Below are 27671 nucleotides of genomic sequence, written 5' to 3' on the forward strand. Positions count from 1 at the left end.
ATTGACAATTTGCTCATTAAACATTGAACAAATTGTCTGCACAATATAAATTGCATGCAAATATTTCCTCATAGTATGAGTTTAAGTACAGTACAGTATTAACTAATGAATGAAAAACATGAGCAGGGGTCATTATCTCCGGTACTCGAGGGCAGTCTACTTTCCATGTCTCCCTCCTTGGACACACCTGAATAAAATAAGAAGGATCATTATCGGGCTATCGGATAGCTTGCAGATGAGTTGTTCCTTAATACAGTGGGGCAAATAAGTATTTAGTCAACCACTAATTGTGCAAGTTCTCCCACTTGAAAATATTAGAGAGGCCTGTAATTGTCAACATGGGTAAACCTCTACCATGAGAGACAGAATGTGGGGAAAAAAAACAGAAAATCACATTGTTTGATTTTTAAAGAATTTATTTAAAAATCATGGTGGAAAATAAGTATTTGGTCTATCCCAAAAGTTCATCTCAACACTTTGTTATGTACTCTTTGTTGGCAATAACGGAGGCCAAACGTTTTCTGTAACTCTTCACAAGCTTTTCACACACTGTTGCTGGTATTTTGGCCCATTCCCCCATGCAGATCTCCTTGCAGAGATGTTTTGGGGCTGTGGTTGGGCAACACGGACTTTCAACTCCCTGCTCACCCCGTGGCATCAAAATGATAACAAGAACGGGGAGCAAAAATCTCAGAACCACACGGGGGGACCTAGTGAATGACCACAGTAACAAAGGCTACTATCATTAACACAATGCGCCGCCAGGGACTCAAATCCTACACTTCCAGACGTGTCCCCCTGCTGAAGAAAGTACACATCCAGGCCTGTCTGCGGTTCGCTAGAGAGCATTTGGATGATCCGGAAGAGGACTGGGAGAATGTGTTATGTTCAGATGAAGCCAAAATAGAACTTTTTGGTAGAAACACAGATTCTCTTGTTTAGAGGAAAAAGAATACTGAATTGCACCATACCCACTGTGAAGCATGGGGGTGGAAACATCATGCTTTGGGGCTGTTTTTCTGCAAAGGGACCGGGGCGACTCATCTGTGTAAAGGAAAGAATGAATGGGGCAATGTATCGAGAGATTTTGTGTGAAAATCTCTTTCCATCAGCAAGGGCATTGAAGATGAGACGTGACTGGGTCTTTCATCATTACAATGATCCCAAACAGCCAGGGCGACAAAGGAGTGGCTTCGTAAGAAACATTTCAAGGTCCTGGAGTGGCCTAGCCAGTCTCCAGGTCTCAACCCCATAGAAAAACTGCGGAGGGAGTTGAAAGACCGTGTTGCCCAACAACAGCTCCAAAACATCACTGCTCTAGAGGAGATCTACATGGAGGAATGGGCCAAAATACCAGCAACAGTGTGTGAAAAGCTTGTGAAGAGTTACAGAAAACGTTTGGCCTCCGTTATTGCCAACTAAGGGTACATAACAAAGTATTGAGATGAACTTTTGGTATCGACCAAATACTTATTTTCCACCATGATTTGCAAATAAATTCTTTAAAAATCAAACATTGTTATTTTCTGGGGGGGGGTTCCACATTCTGTCTCTCATGGCTGAGTTTTAACCATGTTGACAATTACAGGCTTCTCTAATATTTTCAAGTGGGAGAACTTACACAATTAGTGGTTGACTAAATACTTATTTTCCCCACTGTACATTTTGGCTAATACGAGTTGTGGTTATTAATAATTAAAATAATAATAAATAGTTGTTATTAATAGTCATTGCTGGATGTTTTAACACCACCGTAGCAGCTTAGCGTCATTGAATGGAAAAAGTATCGCTAGCTTGCTGCTGCTGGCTGTGTGCTCCGGGCGGGTTTAAGGTAGGGTTGCCACCTTTCAGAAATAAGAAATACAGGACACCCCCCTCGCACCCAAAGCTGTACAGGGACATCCCCAAAACTCCTAAAATGCATAGAAATGTATCTATTCATATTTCATATATTTTTCCGTATATGTTCAATACGGAACGCAACGTATAATTCCGAATTACGGATCGTTCCTTATTTCAAGGGACAGGTGGCAACCCTAGTTTAGGGTACTTCCAGTCGGGGACTGGGGGAGGCATGTGCCACACAATTATACTGTAGGGCAAAACATTTGACAATACTGTACGCCGTAACTGTAACGTTAATTAGAAAATAAAGTTAATGGTTCAAATTAAGCCACATTATTACCAGCAAATCATGTTGCTAAGCTCTGAAGAGCATTGTTAGCTAGCTATCAGGAAACCCAGGAATGTCGAACCCGGGAATAAAATATACAAATACATTTACCTCAAGGGTTTCATAATCTAACACACAGCATACCAGGGTTGTTAATGTTTTGGCATTGTCAATTTTAAAAGAAACTAAGTTCAAACGTACCTGCTACTGGACGTTGCCATCCAAGATGGAGTGTATCGTCAAATCAGTTTCAAAGAAGACGCATTGGCGTATGCGCGGACTTGAGCACACACCTAACATTTTTGGGTAGATATTATCTTGTTTGTTCAAGTTGAAGTTTTGACTGATTAAAATTAGGTAAAGGGAGTTCATTTTAACCACTTTCATTTCACTTGCTGACCTAAATCATTTTAGTATAAATTATACAATATACTGTATATGGATCATAATTACTACCAACAAAAATCATTTTTTTCGTTTAGATTGCATTGATGAAGTAGTTTGCTTCCTTGACATCTTTTTTTAAAGTCTTTGTTAATATCAGCTTTTACTCCGAAAGTCATCTTATCTATGTAATCGACTGCATATGCTACTCAACTGCAACTTGAATGGAAATCTCCTTTTTCGGTAATAAGTGTGCGACCTGCTTGAACCTCTGGTATCAGGCTATTTGGCAAATGGTCAATGCGATCAGTTAAAAATGGAGCCTGCCTCTTGGTCAAAGAACAAAATGTCCCAGGGGGCGAAAGGCCACTGATCTGCGTGGCTACTGTCCAGTAGGCCTCGCTCTGGAAGCACCATCTGCCAGCCCTGGCTCTAATTTATCTCGGAAACTTGTGCACTTAAACATGTGCGCGACAATGCTGCAGCCATGAAATGCAATTCCCCACGCTAATGTCTCTCCGGTGTCCTTTGCTATCATCCGTTGTGTTCTCGATATGCTTACATTTTTTTCCATTTCAGAAACAGTTGCAGTCCCGCTTACCATTATTGGAAGCCCTTTATTTCATTTGTTTCTGCATCTCTATTTTCAGGAATAAACAGAATTTGATGTAATCAAGACTTTCTAATTGGAGGTCCAAAGTACTGTAACCAGGGGTGAAAGTGGTTAGAATTTCTTGCCGGAACTCCCCGACGTGAAGGTCGCCACAAAGCAAGAAATTGTATTTATTTATTTATTTATTTTTTTTTTTTTGGGGGGGGGGGGGGGGTCAAAACTACTGAAATACAAAGAAAACCATCTTGGTCAGTTATTTCTATAACACATACAAAAACTGATTTTCATTCAAAATTGTATTTTTTCAATGATTTGCAAAATAAAAGTTAACAAAAACAGCAATAACCCCAACCTCCATCTCCTAATTTTCATTTTCCCTTATTTCCTCACAAACTAAATGCCAAATCTCAATTTTAACGACTTAAGAACTTGGGATGTATATTAAAATTGAAGATAATGTAAACATTTACTTTTTGTTGTGTTTTTTAATAATAAAGATACATACATTAACATACATTAAGAAAAATAAGTACAAATGTCTTTTATTATGCATTATTATATTTTTCTTTTATGCGGAGTGAAATGGACTATATTTTGAAGATCACGCAAACATTGACTTATTAAATCATAAGGAAATTAATAAGTAGCCTAACATAAATGAACAAATATAAGTCCAAAGTGCACATTGACACCTAAGATGTTCTGAACCTCCCCATCAGAGCAAATAACACTAAATAAGATAAATAAGCCTCCTGAACTCTTTGCTTGCTCTTAGACTTAAATCCATTTTCTGTTGCATTGCCCTTTTTTTTTTTTTTTTTTTTTTTTTTTTCTGTGATCACGTGTCAGTATGTCAGCCAATTGAACGGATAAATGAGTCCAGGCGTTTTGCTTTGCTGCGTGCATTCGCACATTGACGTGACTCGTCATCGTCAGACTCAGATAGCTGCAGCAGCTGGGGAAACCTCCATGCCGTCTGTGGAATAAAATAAATAATAAATATCGGTGGAAACGGATCACGCTACACAAGCACTTTATTATGCTTGTTGTTAACACTTGTGTATGTAAATCTGATGTTGGTAGATTGTTTTCTTCTTGGAGATGAAATGTACAGTGGGGAGAACAAGTTTTTTTTTTTTTACATAGCATTTTGACAGTTGCCGTCATATTTTCGGAGTCAAAGCAGTGTATACAGGAACTGCGTTCTGGCCCTGAATCTTATACCGGAACTGCGTTCCGGCCCTGAATCTTATACCGGAACTGCGTTCCTGACCGTTCTGGCCCACTTTCACCCCTGACTATAACAGGATTATTTTTACCAAAATTATGTGTACTCTAACTTCACGGGTGCTAATAATGGTGAGCAGGACTGAATATTGATGGGATGCATTCATTCCCATTCCAAGCCATTAAGATCTACATGTTAATTATAGATACGCTAACTGACCAGTAAACAACAACAAAAACCCACAAAAAAAACAAAAACTTCTAAATACAGATACTTTCAGATATTATTGGACTTAAGAAGTGTTATTGTGTGAATGAAAAACAAAGGCGCATGGCCACAATAAAATTGTTGCAAAGTCTTGGGAACAGCAATGTAGGCAACATTTATTCCATAATTATGGTATCCAATTTCCAGACACATGTGAGGATGCTACACGAGACACTTAAGGTCAATGACAGAATGCGAGAGGTCACATGGGAAGAGCTTAGACACATAGTAGTGTATCTGCTGTGGTAAATGTCATTGTAGAGCTCCAAAATGTCAAAGGACGAATGGAAACAAGAGAAGGGAACAGAAGAGCGGCTTGTCTGTGGTGGCGCCCTCTAAAGGCTTTAACCTAAATAATCTTGTTTAGTGCCTTGCTTAAAACAATGCATGTGTCGAAACTATTCTTGACTAAACCTCTAACCTTTTTATTTTAATTTATATAAAACAAACACATCGATCACTGTGTTAGCCTCTTAAAAGCATCTTTAGTGAGAATCACTAGATGACAGTGAACACATGTTGCAAAATCTTTACGGTAAAATCCCACAAGGCCACACACACTCACTCATGCCAGTGGCCTAGTTAGCTCACCAAGTTACAGTCCTCCAGTTGTTGCGGACAGTATGTCCAGGATAGTTACACACATGCACACAATTTATTGCTTGTGGCTTTGAAAAGGAGTTTGGGAAGATGATATACCACATGTTAAAGTCTGTATGGAAGGAAGCTTGTTGTGACAAGTGATATGGGATCAGTATTCTTTTTTTATTTAGCACATTAACTCATTCACTAACATCAACAGTACTAGAACCCCTTCCAGGCAAAACGGATTTGACATCTACCGCTGTCAATGACAGCCATTGAGTTCAGAAGGATCATTTTTACATTTATTTACAATGTATCATTGTTATGCATGTTTTAATGTAGCTTTTTCTGTTTTCTGACTAGTTAAGCTAGTGATTTTACAATACAAAGAGTAATTTTTGGGGGGCTGCTGTGTCTGTTCTAATGGAAATGTGCAACTGTATGAGATTGCTTGGTGAGAGTGTCTTATGTACAGTGGGGAGAACAAGTATTTGATACACAGTCAATGGGAAAACCCATTGGCAGTGTATCAAATACTTGTTCTCCCCACTATAAATGAGGACAGCCCAGGCCCGAGGTTACTCCAAAACACCTAATGTGAAAATGTTTAACATGGTTTAATGTCGGAAAACTGTGATTTTCACCAAAATCTACGTGGCCATCTATACTCATGTAACACACAGTAAATGACATTATAGCACAATTGAGGCTGTGGGTGCCTTGCTCAAGGGCACCTAGAGCATCCATATTCGACACCCATTATCCTGGTCAAAGTCACAGGGTGCCAGAGCTTCTTCTAGATGACATCTAACGAAAAGCAGTCTACATCCAGAACTGGTTGAGATTCATATTTCTTCTTTTGTTCATTTTTTTTTTTTTTCATTTAAAAATACAAAAATGCAAATGACTTGTAGTTTTAAGTGGGGAAAAAATCCACCATTCCTTTCGTTTAAAAGAGTGTTGCTCCAAGTATTTAAGTATGAAAATCGTGAATTTCTCAGACCTGATAATGGAGGGAAAAAAGTGAAAATACAAAAAATGACACCGCTTTCAGGTACAGCCATTTTGTAATGTCAGTTGTACCCACATGTATACACACAGAGAAGACGAGCACAGGTGCATGAAAGTGTTAATGACATAATGGGCAATCTTATATACTCACAATTGATTGGCTATAATGGTAAAGGTACTGATCAGCCCCCATTTCGGGTGGCCTGTCCTGGAAATACTGGCATTTTGTTCCCATATTTACATATCAGAAAAATCTTATTCTGCATTTTTTAAATTTGAAAAACATGATTATTTCACATGGGATAAACATGATAAAGATGTTCTTCATTTTTAAACAGTAACATACAACACTGTTACATTGTTGGATTAATGTTGCCTAGCGACCGTTGATGTTATTTTAAATTTAAATCAACCTTTGAAGAGATGATCTAATCTAAATGTGAGACATATGAAAATTCAGTATAATCTAATCCAGGGCTGTCCAAACCGGTCCACAAGGGCCGCTGTGGGTCCTGGTTTTTGTTTCTACCAATCGAGCACAGACAGTTTAACCCAGTACTTCTCAAATATGACACGCCTCTACAACATCACGTGGACATCGGGGACAGTGCCTCTGGATTGGCAGACCGGGGTGGTGGTCCCGGGAGTACGGGGTGCCAAGCCCCTTGGTAAGGGCTGTTCGGTCCCTGTACGACCGTTGTCAGAGTTTGGTCCGCATTGCCAGCAGTAAGTCGAATTCGTTCCCTGTGAGGGTTGGACTCCGCCAAGGCTGCCCTTTGTCACCGATTCTGTTCATAATTTTTATGGACAGAATTTCTAGGTGCAGCCGAAGCATTGAGAGGGTCCAGCTTGGTGACCTTAGCATTGCATCTCTGCTTTTTGCAGATGATGTGGTGCTTTTGGCTTCATCAGGCCATGACCTCCAACTCTCACTGGAGCGGTTCGCAGCCTAGAGTGAAGCAGTTGGGATGAAAATTAGCACCTCCAAATCCAACACCATGGTCCTCAGTCAGAAAAGGTTGGAGTGCCCTCTCCGGGTCGGGGATGAGATCCTGCCCCAAGTGGAGGAGTTCAAGTACTTAAGGGTCTTGTTCTCGAGTGAGGGTAGGAGGGAGCGGGAGATTGACAGGCGGATCGGTGCAGCATCTGAAGTAATGCGGACTTTACACCAGTCCGTAGTGGTAAAGATGGAGCTTAGTCGAAAGGCGAAGCTCTCGATTTACCAGTCGATCTACGTTCCTACCCTCACCTATGGTCATAAGCTGTGGGTCGTGACTGAAAGAACAAGATCCCTGCCGAAATGGGTTTTCTCCGCATGGTGTCCGGGCTCTCCCTTAGAGATAGGGTGAGAAGCTCTGTCAGCCGGGAGGGACTCGGCATTGAGCTGCTACTCCTCCGCTTTGAGAGGAGACAGCTGAGGTGGCTCAGGCATCTGGTTCGGATGAATTCTGGACGCTTCCCCGGAGAGGTGTTCCGGGCATGTCCCACCACCGGGAGGCCCCGGGGACAACCCAGGACACGCTGGAGAGACTACGTCTCTCGGCTGGCCTGGGAACCCCTTGAGATCCCGCCGGAGGAGCTGATTGAAGTGGCTGGGGAGAGGGAAGTCTGGGCTTCCCTGCTAAAGCTGCTGCCCCTGCGACCCGACCTCGGAGCAAGCGGAGTATGGCTCGGAGCAGGCGGAGTATGGCCCGGAGCAAGCGGAGTATGGTATGGTATGGTATGGTATGGTATGGTATGGTATGGTATGGTATGGTATGGTATGGTATGGTATGGTATGGTATGGTATGGTATGGTATGGTATGGTATGGTATGGTATGGTATGGTATGGTATGGTATGGTATGGTACTTCTCAAATAGTGGGGCGCAGTGGCGCATGTGAGGACGGGGAAGTTACTTTTTTGCCTCATAAAAAAAAAAGTATAATTGCACATCCACTCAGTGGGTGGCAGTGGCGCTCTCATTTTCAGAGTGTGCGCAGTATTTTTTAACCATACAAAAGCACACAGCAAAGGGCACTGGAGATATGAAGAGCTAAGACGAGGCAATATGACAGAGCATATGTAGCTTTTGGCTTTGACTTTGATTAGAGTGGGGGACAAGGAAAGACCAGTCTGTTTAGCGGACAGCCAAATCACTTAAGACATCACTTAAAGACATTAGACCCCAATCACATTAATAAGCCGATTGATTTTTTTTTCAGCATAAACGTTCCGAATATTGCCAACATTCGTCCCACTTTGTCAGTGTTAAATCAGTAAACCAGCGAGCACTGTTAGTATCATATAAAGCGGCATACAAAGTTGCTCAGTGCAAGATAACCCCACACCATAGCAAAGGAGCTGATACTGCCTGCATCAAAAATAAAAACTTTCCCTCAGTCCAATGACACTGTCGTTTTTGTTCTATTATTTTTTGTTTTTTTGGTCAAATTGTTTGGCCTCTTCAGTTAATGTTGCTCATCATTTTGAATTTTTTATTATTTCTTGATTTTAAATGTACCTTGAGTGTATTTATACAGTTTGCATGTGACTTGTTTTTAATTCAGGAAAATCGATGTGCTTTAAGTATTTTCTGTTACAAACAATTTTAATAAAGTTATACTTTATTGTAAGTTGATCTATATTACTTTTTTCCTTTAATATAAGAAATGACACAATGTTCAGAGGAGGTGTCCTTATAATCAGAGGTGGGTAGAGTAGCCAAATATTTTACTAAGTAAGAGTAGCGGTACTTTAAAATAATATTATTCAAGTAAGAGTAAAAGTAGTCATCCAAAAAATGTCCTCAAGTACAAGTAAAAAAAAGTATTCAGTGAAAAGACTACTCAAGTAATGAGTAACATTTTGAGTAACTGCTTATTTATTTATTTATTTATTTATTTATTTATTTATTTATTTATTTATTTATTTATTTATTTATTTATTTAAATGGTATTTCTTCTCTCAGCACAAACTTATTTTTGTTACAATGATACTGTACAATAACCCATTACATAACTACATTAAGCCAAAGAGGAAAAAAATAACTAAAGAGAGAAAATAGTAATAAAGTAGTAATGAAGCATTAATCGTCAAAACAGCATGTGTGTCCTGCCCTCTGGTGGAGAATATAGTTCCTAGTTTGAGTAGTGAATACTGTAATTCCTTCACAGTTACTATTATGAAATTAAAAGGATCTATTATGAAACTAAAAGGATCATATCTCCGATTTTCTGTGGTCAATCGGTGCCAAATAAAAACTGGGAGAGAGTTTTAAATCCACGATTTCGATTAATGTTATGGGCAGCGCTCTATGTCAAATACCCGTATTGGCCCGTATAGGACGGTGTTTTTTGCATTGAAATAACTCTGAAAAAGTGGGGGCGTTTTATATTCGCGGTCTATACATTATACCCATTCACGACACTAGATGGCGCCAGATATCATTGAAGCGATGTTCTGTCATTACGGATCTCAGCTACTCTCAAGTTTAACCAGTTTGCAGTTTTTTATTGCAATGTTTTTCCTCATTCAGATTTGTTTCAAGACTACATTCACAGTTAGACTTCACTTTGATGGTTAATGCAGTTATTGCAATTTTGTTGTTTTATCACAGTTTATTTACATTTCAAAAACCAGAAGCCATTCATTTACGAATGTGATTGCACTTTAGTCTACATATTTAAATGTTCAGATATTAAGATTTGAATGAGGCAAAATAACATGCTTTTTCTCTCAAATATATTGTTATAATCATTTGTTTCAGATGTACTGTAATTACTTTCTGTATAAAAATTAATGTGGTGTTCAAAAAGTCTTTTTTCAAGCTTGAGTCTTGAAAAAGAGGGGGTCGTCTTATAATCAGGGCCGTCTTATATTCGGGCCAATACAGTACTTCATTTGTTACGGTGCTTTAAAGACGCGTAATTGAATAGGCTTGCATGATCATAGAACGGCAAGGTTGCGTCTGATTAGTGTAATGGAGTCATGTGATTATTGTTGTGACGTCTAATTGGTGAAATTAGTAGCGCTACTCTTGGCAATAGCATTGCTAGCAAAAAAAAATAAAAATAAAAATCTAATATGTAGAATAAAGAAGAAAAATGTAACAACTCTTGTGAAGCCCAAAGTAGCGGAGTAAGAGTAGCATTTTTTCTTCACAAATCCACTCAAGTAAAAGTGAAAAATGTGTCTTAGTAAAACTACTCTTAGAAGTACATTTTTCTCAAAAGGTTACACAAGTAAATGTGACGGAGTGCATGTACCGTGTTAGTACCCATCTCTGCTTATAGAAATATTATAGACAAGTGATTGCCTGGTACACCAGACTCATCGCTGCTCCAGCTATAGAATCTGGGCACTGTTGCGTGGATCGAATTCCCAGGGCGGAGCAAGCCACAGAAAACAGACAGCGGAGTGGACCAATCAGCGGCAGGCGGACATGACGTTGCTAAAGCAACAAGAAACTCGCGAGGGAATAAACATATGAGGAGAGCGGAGAAGTTTATTCAACATGGCTAGGACGAGACAGACAGTTGGTTTTAGCGACGCGATGTTTTTGGTCATTTAAAACTGAAATTACTGTGGATTGGAACATATTCTTGGCTCTACCGTGTGCCGTCTGTGTTGTTGTGGAGACGACTTCTGACGAGCAAGAGTGACGTTGCTCGTTAAGAACATGTCACGCAAATAGGCCTGCAGCTATCGATTATTTTAGTAGTCGATTAATCGATGAACTAGTTAATTCGAATAATCGAGTAATCGGATAAGAAACATAAAAAATTAAAATACCTGACCTCAGCCTCAAATGGTATAAAAAAATAAATGTGAATACATGTACAACAAAAGAACAATTGGCTAACTTACATAGAAAAGTCTGCTAGTTTAAATGCTATAAAATGCCGACGTTTTTTTACAATGCTCTTAATAAATAGTTCAAACACATATTCTCACGAAAAACGGCTAAATATACAGTACCTTTAAACTAAATTATGAATGCATTAAAAAAAACATTAGCTGAAACAAAAAAACTTAGCTTATGTTGGTCTTAACAGGGAGCATCTGGATTCAGCCATGTGAAATGAGGCAGACTAGAGGGCAAAGTATCCACCCAAATGAATAAATGCTAACACTTTCAAATCAAACCATTACAACGCCACTTTAATTAAACGAATACTCGAAGCAGCAAAATTTAATTAGAATATTTTTTTATAATCGAATACTCGAGTTAATCGATTAATCGTTGCAGCACTACACGCAAATAAACAAATCTGATTGCACGGAGTATTTCCTTCTGGCTCGAGAGGCCATAAAGGAGGAGCTGGGTCCCAGACTCTTCTCACTGTGTTTGAAAAATACAGGGAGTATAGTCTGGCTGTGCCAGGCAAGACAAATGTTACTACAGTATTTACATTGGTAGCAGAGAGTTGGGGGGCCCGAATTTGCGTCTTCTGGGGGGGAGGGGGTGGGGGGTAGCATCTTATTATTACCCTTGTAAAACACCGGATTGGTGAAAAAGTGTCGTCTTGTTTTGTTGGAATGAAATCCAGCACCCACTGTGGCCCTATGTGGAATAGTTTCGACACCACTGATCTAATCTGAGTGTGAGAGACACGAAAGTTCAGAAAGGATACATAATTTATATGTACATTTATTCAACTATATTGTATACCAGGGGTGTTAGCGGGGAGGGCAGTGCCCACCCAAAGAAAACTGGATGTAGTACTAACGGCAGTCTTGGCACCGCGTATGGTATCCTATTCACATCGTACTGATGTGTTCTAAGTTTTAACCGTTGCGTTGTTAACTCCTCTTTCACCTTAACAAAAAAAAGAAAAAAAAGAAAAAAAAAAAAAAAAAAAAAGGAAATGTTGGATTTATTCCTAGGGGGCGCTACACACATTTACGCATATTTTGATTTTTTTTTTTTTTTTTTTTTTTTTTTTTTTTTTTTTACATGTTATCAAATTTTCACCAGTGTTCACCTGGCTGTTGAGTTTGGTGAGTTTTGAAGCATTCTGAGGGGGTCAAAGTAGGGCACAAAGCGTCGGCGGGACAAAGAATGACTGCTAGGGGGCGCTATATAGTGTATTTGGAATTTGTCTTTACATGGTATCAAAGATTGCACCTGTCTTGACCTGCGTGTCGATTTTGGTGCATTTTACAACATTCTAAGGGGGTCAAATTGAGCTCAAAGGGGCTGCGGAACAAAGAATAACTATAATAATAATAATAAAACCAAGGAACCACAATAGGTTACCTAAAAAAAAAACATTGTCACCTGCATGTCCATACTGTTCAGTTATGAATGTGTTCTAAGTCAAATAAAACCAAATCAACTTTTATTTGTTTAGACCAAATCACAATAACAGTTATCTCAAGGAGAAAACAAAACATGTTTTAAGGTGCAGTAGCCCTACGCCGGATTTCGACCTACTTGAGCATTGTAGCTTTTATTTATTTATTTTTACACCCAAAGGGTAAGTCTAATACCCACCCACACCTGGCATCCTGGTAACACCACTGTTGTATACATTTATCATAGATTCACCTTTGTTTGCACTGTCCGTTTGAGTTGCTTTTTTCATTTTAATTTATTTATTTATTTAATATGGACTGTACACATTCAACATCTAAAAAATATGCCAGATTGTAGGTTTTGTTGTGCTTCTTGGCCAATTACAATACTGTAAATGTATTCTGATTCTGAAACTAAATGAAGACCAAATTTATTTTGAGACAAAAAAAATATTGAGCCACTGCGCAAATTGACATATCTGAAGCACTTCCTTGTTGTAACTTTGCTGATTAAGATTTTCGATTTACTAAAACAACTTTTCAGGATATTCAGGATATTTGATGATCTCTAACAATTCATACATGTAAAACAAATCTTATGTAAAATGCACGTGTTTATTATACTACCTGCGGTGATGCTCTGTGACTCCTGTGACTCCTGCTGCAGGTTAAATTCCACTGGTTGTGGCAAAAATAGGCAAACAACACACACATGCTGCTAACCAACCAAATACTCCAACTGCTCGCAAAGTCCACTAACGTTTTAACTAGCCCCCACATCTTCTTAGCGCTTTGCTGCAATCTTTTCAAGACCTGTTGAGTGCTGAGGAGTGGACCGTTTCAAGTGACGGTTTTGAAGTGATGACAGCTAAAGTCACGTGTCCCGCATGAGACACCCAAATATGAATGTTGTCTATAGAGCCTCTGTTAATTCAGTCATGCCCTCTCGGCTCATATCAGCACTTAGAGCCCAATGACGATTGGTTTGTCCCTGTGACTAAAGAGTGACAGGTGCCATCAAGAGGTGTGTGTGACAACTCTGACGCGCGTGCGTAATCCCGCGTAATCTCTCGTTTGCACGAGAAAGTGGCCCTTTAATAAAACTAGCCCTGTTTTTAAGCAGCTCAATTTAATATTCAACAAATGACTGGCATTGAGGAATGAGGAAGTCACGCATTCGTGGACATAACACACGCGTAGGCGCACTGAGGATGTGGTGGTGGTCTCATACGAAGGGACAGGGGCGTCACTAGATTTTAAGGACAAGGAGGCGTTTAGCCCCCAGGATGTAAGTGAATATAACGTACAAAAACTTCACAAACAGCTAAAATAGACTGATAATTTATTCATTATTATTATCATTGTTGTTGTTATTTCAGTCTATTTTTAATACACTAGAACAACAGGGGGAAATGGCTACAGTTGGAGGGTTACTTGGTAGATGGAAGCATCAAAGAATGCTGTCCGTTTTTAAGGGTTGCAAATTGGTCTATCACTTTGCTCTGACTTACAGGTCAATAAAAGTGGTGGACTGATTATTATTAGTGTATTTTTATGAATATCCATTGATGATAATAAAATGTGAATGAGCTCAGCTCCTGCACTCATCTATACGTTAAGTGAGAAACACAGCTGATACTCCAGAAGGAAGTCACCCCAAAGATAAACTGACTATTTATTCATTATTATTATTATTATTATCATTGTTGTTGTTATCTCAGTCTATTTTTTAATACACTAGAACAACAGGGAAAAAATGGCTACAATTGGAGGTTACTTGGTAGATGGAAGCATCAAAGAATGCCGTCTGTTTTTAAGGGTGGCAAATTGGTCTACCACTTTGCTCTGACTCTCACAGGTCAATAAAAGTGGTGGAATGATGATTATTATTAGTGTATTTTTATGAATATCCACTGATGATAATCAAATGTGAATGAGCCCAGCTCCTGCACTCATCTATAGAGCCTACCCACGTACCACGTGCTCGCTGTATGGTTCCGCCCACTTGTCCGTCATTTTGACTCTGTATTAGCATTGTTTTCAATTGATGGCGGAATTTAAAATGCATTTCATGGAAGACCCGGTGCTTTCTGATGCCGCAAACTCACTGGATCTGTTGCATAAAAGGCGTTATGAGGAAAAGCTTCGTTCTATACAGTCGCCAGATCCATATTTGATGCCCAAATCGATGTTTTTTGACCCACTGTCTTCGCCCTGTCTGCCTGACATCTGCTACGCAGATATTTACAATAATCTTGTCCACACTAAATCAGCCTATTCTCACGAAAATATGAAAAACTTCAAGAGCTTGGAGGCTTATAAATACTTCGTTGCTGGTTGGGTGAAACAGGTCCTCGTCCACGAAAATTCGGCAGGAATCTATCTTGTGCTTGGAAAGGTGAGTTACGAAATTTTCAATTCAAAATCTTTTGTTATTGCTAACATCCACTGTCAAGTCTAATGTATTTCATGTCGTTTGTCAATGGAGTTAAGGCTTTTAATGTTTATATGGTTTAGCGATAGCACTCTCACTACATACATACGTGTATGTTGTCGGCGATTAGCCTAGCAATGATCTTAATTGTGGTTATTTGTCAGCCCCGTAGACGAGGCCAGTTTCTTTCACTTGGTACCAGCTAAATATTATTCAAAAAATAACGATGGTGGAAGAAAGGGAAGTCACAAACATCTTGAATTTGAAACTATGTCGTACTACGTCGTATGTTGTCGGCGATTAGCCTCGCAATGATCTTAATTGTGGTTATTTGTCAGCCCCGTAGACGAGGCCAGTTTCTTTCACTTGGTACCAGCTAAATATTATTCAAAAAATAACGATGGTGGAAGAAAGGGAAGTCACAAACATCTTGAATTTGAAACTATGTTGTACTACGTCGTATGTTGTCGGCGATTAGCCTAGCAATGATCTTAATTGTGGTTGTCAGGCCAAAACCCTCTAAATATATATTAAATGCATCTTACCGGATATAAAATGACTACTACATAGTCTGTGGTGATTTTTTGGTGTCCAGTTTTCACGTCGAATTGCAGCCGTCCATTTCGCTCTCCTCTTTGGATCCCTCGGAATATGGTAAAACTTCAAGTCTCTCCTTCCATCTTCTCTGTTAGTGCAACCAACAGCCACACACGCCTTCACCATTTTGATTATTAATGTTAAGGAGCAGAAAAACACGCCGTAAATAGGAGAAATGTACGTAGCCGTAACAGGTTAACACTATGTTTTGACGGACAAGTGGGCGGAACCATACAGCGAGCACGTGGTACGTGGGTAGGCTCTATACGTTAAGTGAGAAACACAGCTGATACTCCAGAAGGGAGTCACCCCAAAGATAGACTGATAATTTATTCATTATTATTATTGTTATTATCATTGTTGTTGTTATTTCAGTCTATTTTTAATACACTAGAACAACAGCGGAAATGTTATTACACTAGAACAACAGGGGGGAAAATGGCTACAATTGGAGGTTACTTGGTAGATGGAAGCATCAAAGAATGCCGTCCGTTTTTAAGGGTTGCAAATTGATCTATCACTTTGCTCTGACTCTTACAGGTCAATAAAAGTGGTGGAGTGATTATTATTAGTGTATTTTTTTATGAATATCCACTGATAATCAAATGTGAATGAGCCCAGCTCCTGCACTCATCTATACGTTAAGTGAGAAACACAGCTGATACTCCAGAAGGAAGTCACCCCAAAGATAGACTGATAATTTATTCATTATTATTATTGTTATTATCATTGTTGTTGTTATTTCAGTCTATTTTTAATACACTAGAACAACAGGGGAAAAATGGCTACAATTGGCGGTTACTTGGTAGATGGAAGCATCAAAGAATGCCGTCCGTTTTTAAGGTTTGCAAATTGGTCTATCACTTTGCTCTGACTCTTACAGGTCAATAAAAGTGGTGGAGTGATTATTATATTTATTATTAGTGTATTTTTATGAATATCCATTGATGATAATAAAATGTGAATGAGCTCAGCTCCTGCACTCATCTATACGTAAAGTGAGAAACACAGCTGATACTCCAGAAGGAAGTCACCCCAAAGATAGACTGATAATTTATTCATTATCATTACTATTGTTATTATCATTGTTGTTGTTGTTTCAATCTTTTTTTTAATACACTATAACAACAGGGAAAAAAATGGCTACAATTGGAGGTTACTTGGTAAATGGAAGCATCAAAGAATGCCGTCTGTTTTTAAGGGTGGCAAATTGGTCTACCACTTTGCTCTGACTCTTACAGGTCAATAAAAGTGGTGGAGTGATGATTATTATTAGTGTATTTTTATTAATATCCACTGATGATCATCAAATGTTAATGAGCTCAGCTCCTGCACTCACCTATACGTTAAGTGAGAAACACAGCTGATGCTCCAGAAGGAAGTCACCCCAAAGATTGTTTATTTGTCAAACATACAGGAAAGATTGTTTGTCAAACACGCAGCGGTTGGTTTATTAATTAAATGGTACTTTCTGCTATTAGTCGATGGGTGTAGCTAACTGTTACTACCAGCAGCGATAATTACTCACTTTCTTGGAAAACCTTCTTATGTCCATCCTTCATATATCTATTAGGCTCTGCTCTATCCAGACAGCTGTCATCACGCGTTTCGTTCAACTAAATTGTAGCAACATGCCCCTTCACATCCTCAGTAACGGTAACTGTGTTGCAAAGATGGGAAAATTAATTAGATTACTCACTACTGAAAAAAAAAAAAAAAAAAAAAAAACGCAGTCATACTCTAACGCCGGCCCGATACTGATTTAGAGCAAGGTCACAGGGAAAACGCGAAGTGGATTTTCAGTTATGTGGGCGTTCGCTATATGAACAAGTGCAATGGATTGAATAATTATTCACTGAAGGGGCTCTCTTCCTTACTCTATGAGGTGAGGGGAAACTGACAGATTTATGATCACATTTAAGTTAATAATGAACGGTTATATGATTATTGATTTAAATTAATATTCTGGGAACTTCATAATGAATATGTCAGCATTTTTTTTTTTTTTAAACCAAAAAAACGAAAATAAAACAACACCAAATTATTTAGACGGGCTTGAGAATAACGATGCCAATGCGAAGGGATACTGCATTGTTGAAAATAAACAGCATATTAAACCGTTACTGTGTAAATTTCACGCGAGGGAATTAGCAACACATACATTTTTTTAATTTGTTCACGAGTTATACGGGTTCCGCCTTTTATTTTGAAATTTGCGAAGGAAACGTGGAAAACTATTTAAATGAATTACTTTATTATTATATTAAATCATGCTACTGTGTAAATGTCACGTTAGGGGATTGGCAACAGAAACCATTTTAATTTATTTGTCAGGAAACGTGGAAAAGTGTTTTTGTGAATTACAGACGACAATTTCTGTAGTTCTTTAGATAAAAATAAATAAATACATTTTTTAAAAATGGCGTCAGTTTTTGTTAAATGCAGATGTAACCTCCAAGTAAAATGTATTTTTGTGGCTGTATTTTTTTAGGTTTTTACACAGTTTTGATCTAAAAGGTTTCCGTCTCAGTGGTTTTGTTTGTACTTTAATCAGCAGACTGTGATAAAAGTAATCAGAATAGAAATCATCAATATAGCAAGTAAAAGCTGTCAAACGTTTGTGGTAAATGCCATTCGTGGCCTACACTGCTGAGAAATCCAGCATAAAATACCAGCAAAACCAGTAACAAAACGACAAATCCAGCAAAACCTTAATAAACCCTATTCACAGTGATGTCACTCAACTTCTGGGTTAGCGATAGGAGTGTATCTTGAGTATTTCTTCATGGTGATTGTGTGCACTGCTCTATAACACAACAAGTCATTTTAATTTGAAGGGTAGTCAAGGTTAAGGTAGTTAAAGTTAACATTAATACTTTTGATAATATTATCTGTCTTTCATGCTTTACCATTTGGAAATTATTTGAAATTTGCCTGGGAATTTATGCTATAAACCAATGCTAGTGATGTTGTTGTCTGCATGTGTGCATCACAACCTTATTTGTGGTATTATTATTATTAATAATAATAGAATAATGATAGAATCATCCAAAGTACCCTTGACATTTTATTAGATGCATGGTGATTGATCATACATTGATATTACAAGAAAATCCATAACGAAGTGAGGCTTTACACACAGGTAGGTTGCTAGCATTATTAGCGTTACTTATCCTCCACTCCCACGGTCCCACCTAATCTAGAAATGCCATGAAAAACCATGCAGGAAGTGGTGGGTGTCGTTGTTATGTTCTGTGTAATAAAGTGTGCTCTCTTGAGGTTGTGCAGTGTGTTGGGCACAAGAGCTGCAAGTGAAAATATAAAAACTCTCTCTCTAATTCTTCTCCACGTCGCTCGCCACAATACATATAACAAGACAACTTAATGCCTTGTCATAAATAATTAACCTTCATTAAATCTTGAAATTAAATGTATTTTTTTCTAATAGATTCTGTTGATCCATATAAACCAGGGGTGTCCAAACTATTCCACAAAGGGCCGCAGTCGGTGCTGAATTTCATTCCAACAAAACAAGACGACACCTTTTCACCAATATGGTGTTTTACAAGGGTAATTAATTGATTGCAGTCAGGGCCTGCTTGTTTTTGCAGAAACGTCATTGGTTAAACTGTCTGTGCTCGATTAGTAGGAACAAAACCAGGACCTCAGCGGCCCTTGAGGACCGGTTTGGACACCTTTAATATAAACTCATTAAGTTTCACAAAGGGATACACTCCCATTGGCAAACTCAGAAGAGGCTATGGCTATGACGTCATGTGAATAAAGCCTTGTTTGCCTCAGTTGAGCTACAAAGTTCTGCTGGATTTGTTGTGTTTTGGTACTTGTTTTGCTTGTACTGAAACTACTATATACTGGATTTGTTAGTTAGGATACTGTGCATTTTTTGTATTTATTTAACCTTAAACTTCTAAGAGCTCTGAAATTAACTTTCCAAAAGCACTTGTATGTCTACAGTCCTGTTTTCAAATAAATAAATGAATAAGACGTACAGTATTTCATTTTGCACATTGCAGTTTACTGTATGGTGTTACATTATCAGTATTTGGCATTAGCAGCCTCTGCTGGTACTTCTGAAAATTATTTCACCAACATATGTACTGTATATATTTTTAAATATAGAATGCCTGGAATGCAAGGGTATAGGTCTACCTCTTGTTTTAACTTCATTTCCCAGAAGGAGCGCATCGTTTTTACCTTTTCTAAGTCTGGGTACGTGGTCATGCTTCGGCTGTCAACACACTGAGGTATTATTTCTTGACCCGGCTCACTTTGTAGAAGCAATCAGTTTGGGGCTTCAGATGAGCAGAAAGACAATTAGAGTTGGTGCAGTTACAAGTAAAAGGGCAGCAAATGTAGCTGTGTTATACAGTATATCTTCCTCTTTGACCACCTTTAAAACCTCAGGTCATACTAATTTGTTAAGACAAATGAAATTCCAATTTACTTAATTACTGTACAATGTACAGACCTTTAAAAATATATTTTAATATATGAAGGTAATCGGATAAAACATTCAAGCATATTTTTTTGTATGTGTATAGGTTTGTTTGTAGTTTTCAATATGAAATATGTTGTCTTCTGTGTTTCATGTGGATTAAACACAAGATATGCATGTTAGATTGTATTTATTCAGTGACAGTACAGAAAAGAGCACATAAGCACTTCCGAACGTAAAGAAAAGTAACATAAACTACTAGGCCTGCAAGCAGGACTGAACGGGCCCTCGCAATCTAGCGCAACTCGGACGTCACGCAACTCGGACAGTGTGTAGGTCAGGGTGGTGGCAGATCGTCCTCTCTAGTCATCTCATTAGAACCAAACATGCTCGAAAGTCGCCTCTTTACATTCACACACCTAAGAGATAAAAACCCCTATTGGAGAGAGTACTACAAAAAAGAAGCGAATAAAGGGTCGTCACGGCAACAGACAGAGACATGTGGACATGGGCCATAAAATAAGTATTTTAAAAGGTCTTGAAACTACAATGACCAACCTAAAAAGAACTGGACAAATGTTAGAAAAATGAGTGACTTTGTATTGCCACTAGTTGGCGCTATAGGGTTGCTGTAAATGACCCCTACAGGACCCTTCAGAGTATGACTCAACAAGCACGAGATGTTTGGCGCAGATATGTTGAAGTTATGACTGTTCAAAACTTGTGGTGAGACGAAATGGCTTCAGTCATTTTCACTTCTCCTGTTGGACTCTTCTGCTTCAACCAAACCTCAGTATTTTTCATCAGGCACCTGAACACATGTCTTATGGCTCCCCTGATGCAGGTTTCAGGTGAATATTTTTTTTTTCCTTGGAGGAGGAGGCTGTTTAGTAAAAAAAGGCATTTCCTGTTCCCACTAGGGGGCGCTAGGCCTAATGGGTCATGTTTCAATGCACTCGTGTTAAGGGTGGGATCCCGCACATACATGTCAGATATGAAAAAGATTGAACGTTGTGTCAAGGAGCTATTAGTCTTTTACTGAATTTGTCATTTTGCCGAAAAAATGGCCGACTTTGGCACCACGCTCAGGTCAGACCCATGAATGAAAACGCACCATTTTGAAAATTTTAGATCTCCTATGTCTCCTGAATAGTCTCACCAATTTTAAAGATGATCCAACTAACTCCCTCTGTGACAAGGGCTCAATTGTGCACCCTGTTAATTGATAAAAATTTCACATTCGATCCAAAATACCTGATTTCCTGTTGGGTTTGGAATATGGGTTCAAGAGACTTTTTGGAGCAGTTTTGCACAAGGTATCAACTCCCCAAATTTCATTGCTTTACGTTAAAAAAAAACTAATAGGAAACGCCTTTTTGAAAAATTCAAGGGAGCGCCACTGAGCCATTTTGTTACATTTTTTTGTAATGTCACAAGATTATCAAAATCCACGCAAAGCCGCATGTATGTGCAAGATTTGGTGAGTTTTCGTGCATGTTCAGGCCTCCAAATGTAAACTATACTACAAATGGATAAAAATTTCACATTCGATCCAAAATACCCGATTTTCTGTTGGATTTGGAAAATGGGTGCAAGAGACTTTTTGGAACAGTTTTGGATAAGGTATGGACTCCCCAAATTTCGTTGCTCTACGTTGAAAAAACCCAATAGGAAAGGCCTTTTTAAAAACTCCTTTCTGTCGCCATTAGTTGGCACTGTAGAGTTGATGCAAATGACCCTTACAAGACCCTTCAGGGTATGACTCTCAACAAGCACGGGAAGTTTGGTGCAGATATGTTGTATATCTGCTGAGTTATGACTGTTCAAAGTTTTTTGCGAGGCAAATTGTTGGTGGTCATTTTCACTTTCCTGTTTGGACCCCTCCGCTTCAACGAAACCCCAATATTTTTCATCAGACACCTGAAGACAGGTCTTAAGGCTCCCCGATGCAGGTTTGAGGTCAACAGATTTTTTTCCCTTGGAGGAGGAACCTGTTGCGTAAAAAAAGGCATTTCCTGTTCTCACTAGGGGGCGCTAGGCCTAATGGGTAATATTTCAATGCACTCGTGTTAAGGGTGGGATACCGCACATACATACCAGATATGAAAAAGATTGACCGTTGTGTCAAGGAACTATTATCCATTTACTGAACTTGTCATTTTGCCGAAAAAATGGCCGACTTTGGCACCACGCCCAGGTCAGACCCGTGAATGAAAACGCACTATTTTGAAAATTTAAGCTCTCATATGTCTCCTGAACATTCTCACCAATTTTGAAGATGATCCAACTAACTCCCTCGGCGAAAAGGTCTCAATTGTGCACCCTGTTAATTGATAAAAATTTCACATTCGATCCTAAATACCTGATTTCCTGTTGGGTTTGGAATATGGGTTCAAGAGACTTTTTGGAGCAGTTTTGCACAAGGTATCAACTCCCCAAATTTCATTGCTCTGCGTTAAAAAAACCTAATAGAAAACGCCTTTTTGAAAAATTCAAGGGGGCGCCACTGAGCCGTTTTGTTACATTTTTTTGTAATGTCGCAAGATTATCAAAATCCATGCAAAGCCGCATGTATGTGCAAGATTTGGTGAGTTTTCGTGCATGTTCAGGCCTCCAAATGTAAACTATACTACAAATGGATAAAAATTTCACATTCGATCCAAAATACCCGATTTTCTGTTGGATTTGGAAAATGGGTGCAAGAGACTTTTTGGAACAGTTTTGGATAAGGTATGGACTCCCCAAATTTCGTTGCTCTACGTTGAAAAAACCCAATAGGAAAGGCCTTTTTTAAAACTCCTTTCTGTCGCCATTAGTTGGCACTGTAGAGTTGATGCAAATGACCCTTACAAGACCCTTCAGGGTATGACTCTCAACAAGCGCGGGAAGTTTGGCGCAGATATGTTGTATATCTGCTGAGTTATGACTGTTCAAAGTTTTTTGCGAGGCAAATTGTTGGTGGTCATTTTCACTTTCCTGTTTGGACCCCTCCGCTTCAACGAAACCTCAATATTTTTCATCAGACACCTGAACACAGGTCTTAAGGCTCCCCTGATGCAGGTTTGAGGTCAACAGATTTTTTTCCCTTGGAGGAGGAACCTGTTGCGTAAAAAAAGGCATTTCCTGTTCTCACTAGGGGGCGCTAGGCCTAATGGGTAATATTTCAATGCACTCGTGTTAAGGGTGGGATAACGCACATACATACCAGATATGAAAAAGATTGACCGTTGTGTCAAGGAACTATTAGCCATTTACTGAACTTGTCATTTTGCCGAAAAAATGGCCGACTTTGGCACCACGCCCAGGTCAGACCCGTGAATGAAAACGCACCATTTTGAAAATTTAAGCTCTCATATGTCTCCTGAACATTCTCACCAATTTTGAAGATGATCCAACTAACTCCCTCGGCGAATAGGTCTCAAATGTGCACCCTGTAAATCGATAAAAATTTCATATTCGATCCAAAATAATCGATTTCCTGTTGGGTTTGGAATATGGGTGTAAATGCTTTTTTGGAGCGGTTTTGGACAAGGTATAGACTCCCCAAATTTCATCGCTCTACGCTGACAGACCCTAATGTTATAGGCCAATTTTAAAATTTCAAGGGGGCGCCACTGAGCCATTTTGTTACATTTTTTTGCAACGTTGCAAAATTATCGAAATTTACAATTTTCCGCACGTACAGGGTGACCCAAAAAAACGTTTACACTGCCATAATACAACTTAAATGCCATGCTTATTCAGTTTAGAATTAGAATTTAATCACAAATTATACATTATTGTAAAGAACATGTACAGTACACTCTATTTTTCAATGTGTCCTCCCTCAAGTGTCACAACAGCCTCCAGGCGCCTGCGGAACGCTTGACAGGTCTTCTTTATGTAGGATGCTGTCATCTTTTCCCAAGATCTAACAATGGACCTCTCCAAGGCTGCCACAGAAGTTTGTGGCTTCTTACAGGCACTGTCCTCCACAGTTGCCCATATGCTATAATCCAGGGGATTGAGATCTGGACTCTGGGTGGCCACATATCACCTTGTCAATCAACTTTTTGGTCCCCACAGATCGGGCACTTCCAGACCCAGGTTTTCGTGAGGCTGTTCCAGTATCTTTCAGCTTCTTTTTAACTTTGTAGACTGCACATCTGGATATTCTCAGATTTGCTGCAATCTCAGTAGGTGTCAGACCGGCACGCAGCAATTCAGGTACAGCTAAAGTTTTCTTCATTTTCAGCAGAAGCACAGGAATTGTAGAGACGAGAGATTACCAGCTGCATTGAGTGACCTTAATGAATCACTTAAGCATGACAACCTATTTAGATATGTTTCAATGGCTTTTAAAGAAGCAGTCAACTGAGTGTAAACTTTTTTTTGGGTCACCCTGTATGTGCAAATTTTGGTGACTTTTCGTGCATGTTCAGGCCTCCAAATTGGCCGTTTTCATTTGCCCTGAAAAAAAAAAAAAAAAAAAAAATGATAATCCTTTGCAAAACAATAGGGCCTTCGCACGCTTAGTGCTCGGGCCCTAACAAGGTGTTCCAAAATGTTTGACCCCATTTCCTAGGCCAATAATTTTGACAATTTTCGTTGGAATGACCTCAAATTTTCACAGCTTGTGTAGAAACGTTTCAAGTTTTTGTGTGTAACGTTTGGCATTTCTATCTTTTCAGGTTAAGAAATGCCGTTCACTTCAAAAGAAGGCATCTTGCGTGTTAGAGTATGCTCGGACTCAGTCACCGAAGACAGTGCAGCGTTCCTTCTTCACAAATTTTGCAAAGAAGGCACCGACTACAAAACAAATTAGGACTTGGCACCAAAAATTTCAAGAAATTTCAGCAAGTTTGGAACGCGCTCGAATACTGACTTGACATGTTCAGAGTCACAGGCGGCGCTCATATTGAACATTTATGAAAATCTGTCATAGAACCAACAAATATTTGTACTTTTCTTTGTAAATTTAACCAATAAAACTTATGACCTTCAACATAAAGTCATTAAGATCCATCAAGTAGTTTCCGAGATATGGGCATTTAGAATGGGGTCAACCATTTTGGAACACCCTGTATATTGAAACAATAAAGCCAGCAGGTTCATTTCCATAGTGGTCCTCAAATGTAAAACACTATAGAGACATGAAACAAGAAATTCAAGTTCAACATAAAGTATCAGAAAGGCAATATAATTCAAACAATTGGGAGGGGGGACTATTACAATGTACGTTTGAAATTATGAAAACAGTATTTTCCTTCCCGCAGAAAGGGCAAAGTCCCCCCCCCCCCCAAAAAAAAGAATCTAAAAATGAATAAATGTATACAAAAAGAACGAATCGTATATTGGTTGTTTGCAGCTGCTTCTTGAGGGCTCCTTTGGAAGTACTCAAGTACTGTACATAGGCGGAGTTTGACTTTTGGGGCAGGGGGGGCATAACATGTTCATGACCCCGAAACGCAGTGTCAGCAATAAAATTAACTTACAAGAAATTTTATAATAATACGTTGACAATGAGCGTTTTTTTTTTTTTTGTTTCCCATCATTCTTGAGCAGAATTCTAAATCAGGCTGCTTAGGCAACACTTTTCACCAAGATCATCATCCATTGAATATGGTACGCCCGCCGGTGTCGTGCCAATGTAGTTACCCCAGTCAAAAATTGTATCCCCTGGGCGGAGCCATATGGAGGTAGATACGTGTCTTTATTATTCAATCCCACCAAAAAAGTTGCTTCAATTAAAAAAAAAAAAAAAAGTTGCTTCAATCAAAATATTTTCAATCAAAAAAAGCTGCTTCAATAAAAAAAATGTGTTTCAGTGAAAAAATAAATTTCAAACTCAGAAAAATGCATGTGAAAGCTATTTTTCTTTGATTGTTTTTTTTTTGACTGGAGTCAAGTTTTTTTTTTAATGAAGCAACTTTTTTGATTGAAGTAATGTTGATTTGTGTCTGGGCCACATTTTGGCTAGGAGGTTTTTGTCTTTTTTATTCATTCAAAAAATAAGTTGCTTCAAAAAGAAAAAAAAAAAAATTCAAACAGAAAAGTCAATCAAAAAACTTTTTTGAATGCGAAAAAATATTTGAGATTGAAAAATTTGCATTTCAACAATAATTTTTCATTGAAAAAGTTTTCTTTGATTGAAGCAATCCCTTTTGTGTTTGGGCCATATTATGGGTAGGACATTTGTGTCTAAGTCATTCAATCCCCCCAAAACGTTGCTTCAATCAATCGGAAAAAAAATATTTTCAATCAAAGAAAAAAATTATTTGAAAAATAAAATTGCCCTCCCCTATTGTTTATTTATTTATTTTGAAAATTATATGCAAAGCAAATGACCGTGTAAGGTGCTAGTCACATGATCTGTTTGAAAAATAATTTTGACCCACGATATAAATATATATATATATATATATATATATATATATATATATATATATATATATATATATATATATATATATATATATATTAGTGATGCACGATAATGCATTTTTCAACCGATAACCGATAATTTCCTCCTCATTCCAACCGATGACCGATAATGTCAAGCCGATAATTCTATTAAAAGATTTATGTAAAATTTTAAAGTATACACAAAAGAAAATATTACTGTGCAAAAATATAATTTATTGCTCTTTTTGTCGACATAAAGTATGAACAAGTTGTCAATTCAAACATCTAAATAATGACAGATTGTCTGACATTGTGTAATGGTAAACCTTTGGCAACAATTACTTACAGAGTAAATACCTAAGTTGCACAAAAATGCGTTTAAAAGCCATTCCTAACATATATAACATTAATCCGCTGCAAAACACACCTCCTTAAAACTAGTCAGTTTTAAGTGTAAATCTATTGGCAATAAGTGAAGTTATCTGCCATCGCTTCAAGTGTATTTCTCTCAGATTTTTTGGAAGAAAAATAGCTAGCTGAAAATAATCTTAACAGCCTTGTTTTAAGCAATACATTATTATACTTAATCCTAAAAAAAAAAAAAAACTTGGAAGAAGGAAAGATTTTGAATAATATTTGTGGCTACATAATATTGATTTAAGAATTTGATTATCTGCTGTGACTGTAATTGAGCAGAGAAATAAGTTAAATAATTTGAAAAGTGATTGCTAATGTTATATGCTTTGTTGCACACTGTGAAAATGATTACCTCAAAAGCGAGATGTCATGTACCCATTCTGCAGCGCTTTGTTTACATTTGCGGCTTTCACGACATTTGCGTTACAGCAGCTAAACTGCTACACGGCAGTACTATTTGGACGTAGTTGGAGCTCGCATCCGCGTGCGTGTTGTTTTGTGCCTGAGTTTTATTAAGCCGAAAATAAAGGCAGCGTTACAAAGTCATCTGACCGCTCGTCATTTCACATTCTGAATGCATTATTGACTTGCTGACTTCGTTTTCTCCATGTTTAAATTATCTTATAACCACTGTGCCGTCATGATAAGCTTGCTTACCGGACATCACTTTTTCATGAAGAATGGTGGTCGTATAAACTGTATTTCTTTTATCCAGGGCTTTGGTTCTCGGGTCATTAAGGTAAAAAAAAAAAAACGTGTCTCGTCTCGGCGGCAGCTACGTTCGTACCGGATAATCCGCCCGCCCCGGCCGGTTCGCCACGGCGTATTTGGGTCCTGGCTCTGC

General features: G+C 38.5%; 1 protein-coding gene across 1 annotated transcript in view; it reads right to left on the reverse strand.

The window, feature by feature from the left end:
- The window catches only part of LOC130929518 (myosin light chain kinase 3-like), a 36542-nt gene extending 23190 nt beyond the window's left edge, over positions 1 to 13352 (reverse strand). Inside the window, exon 1 of the mRNA XM_057856704.1 lies at positions 13167 to 13352. Coding sequence (XP_057712687.1) covers positions 13167 to 13319 — 153 coding nt within the window. The 5' untranslated portion in view covers positions 13320 to 13352. The remainder of the gene's footprint in view (positions 1 to 13166) is intronic.
- Between the last annotated feature and the right edge of the window lie 14319 nt (positions 13353 to 27671).

The sequence above is a fragment of the Corythoichthys intestinalis genome, chromosome 14 (genome assembly GCF_030265065.1).
Source record: "Corythoichthys intestinalis isolate RoL2023-P3 chromosome 14, ASM3026506v1, whole genome shotgun sequence".
In the NCBI taxonomy this organism is placed as follows: Eukaryota; Metazoa; Chordata; class Actinopteri; order Syngnathiformes; family Syngnathidae; genus Corythoichthys; species Corythoichthys intestinalis.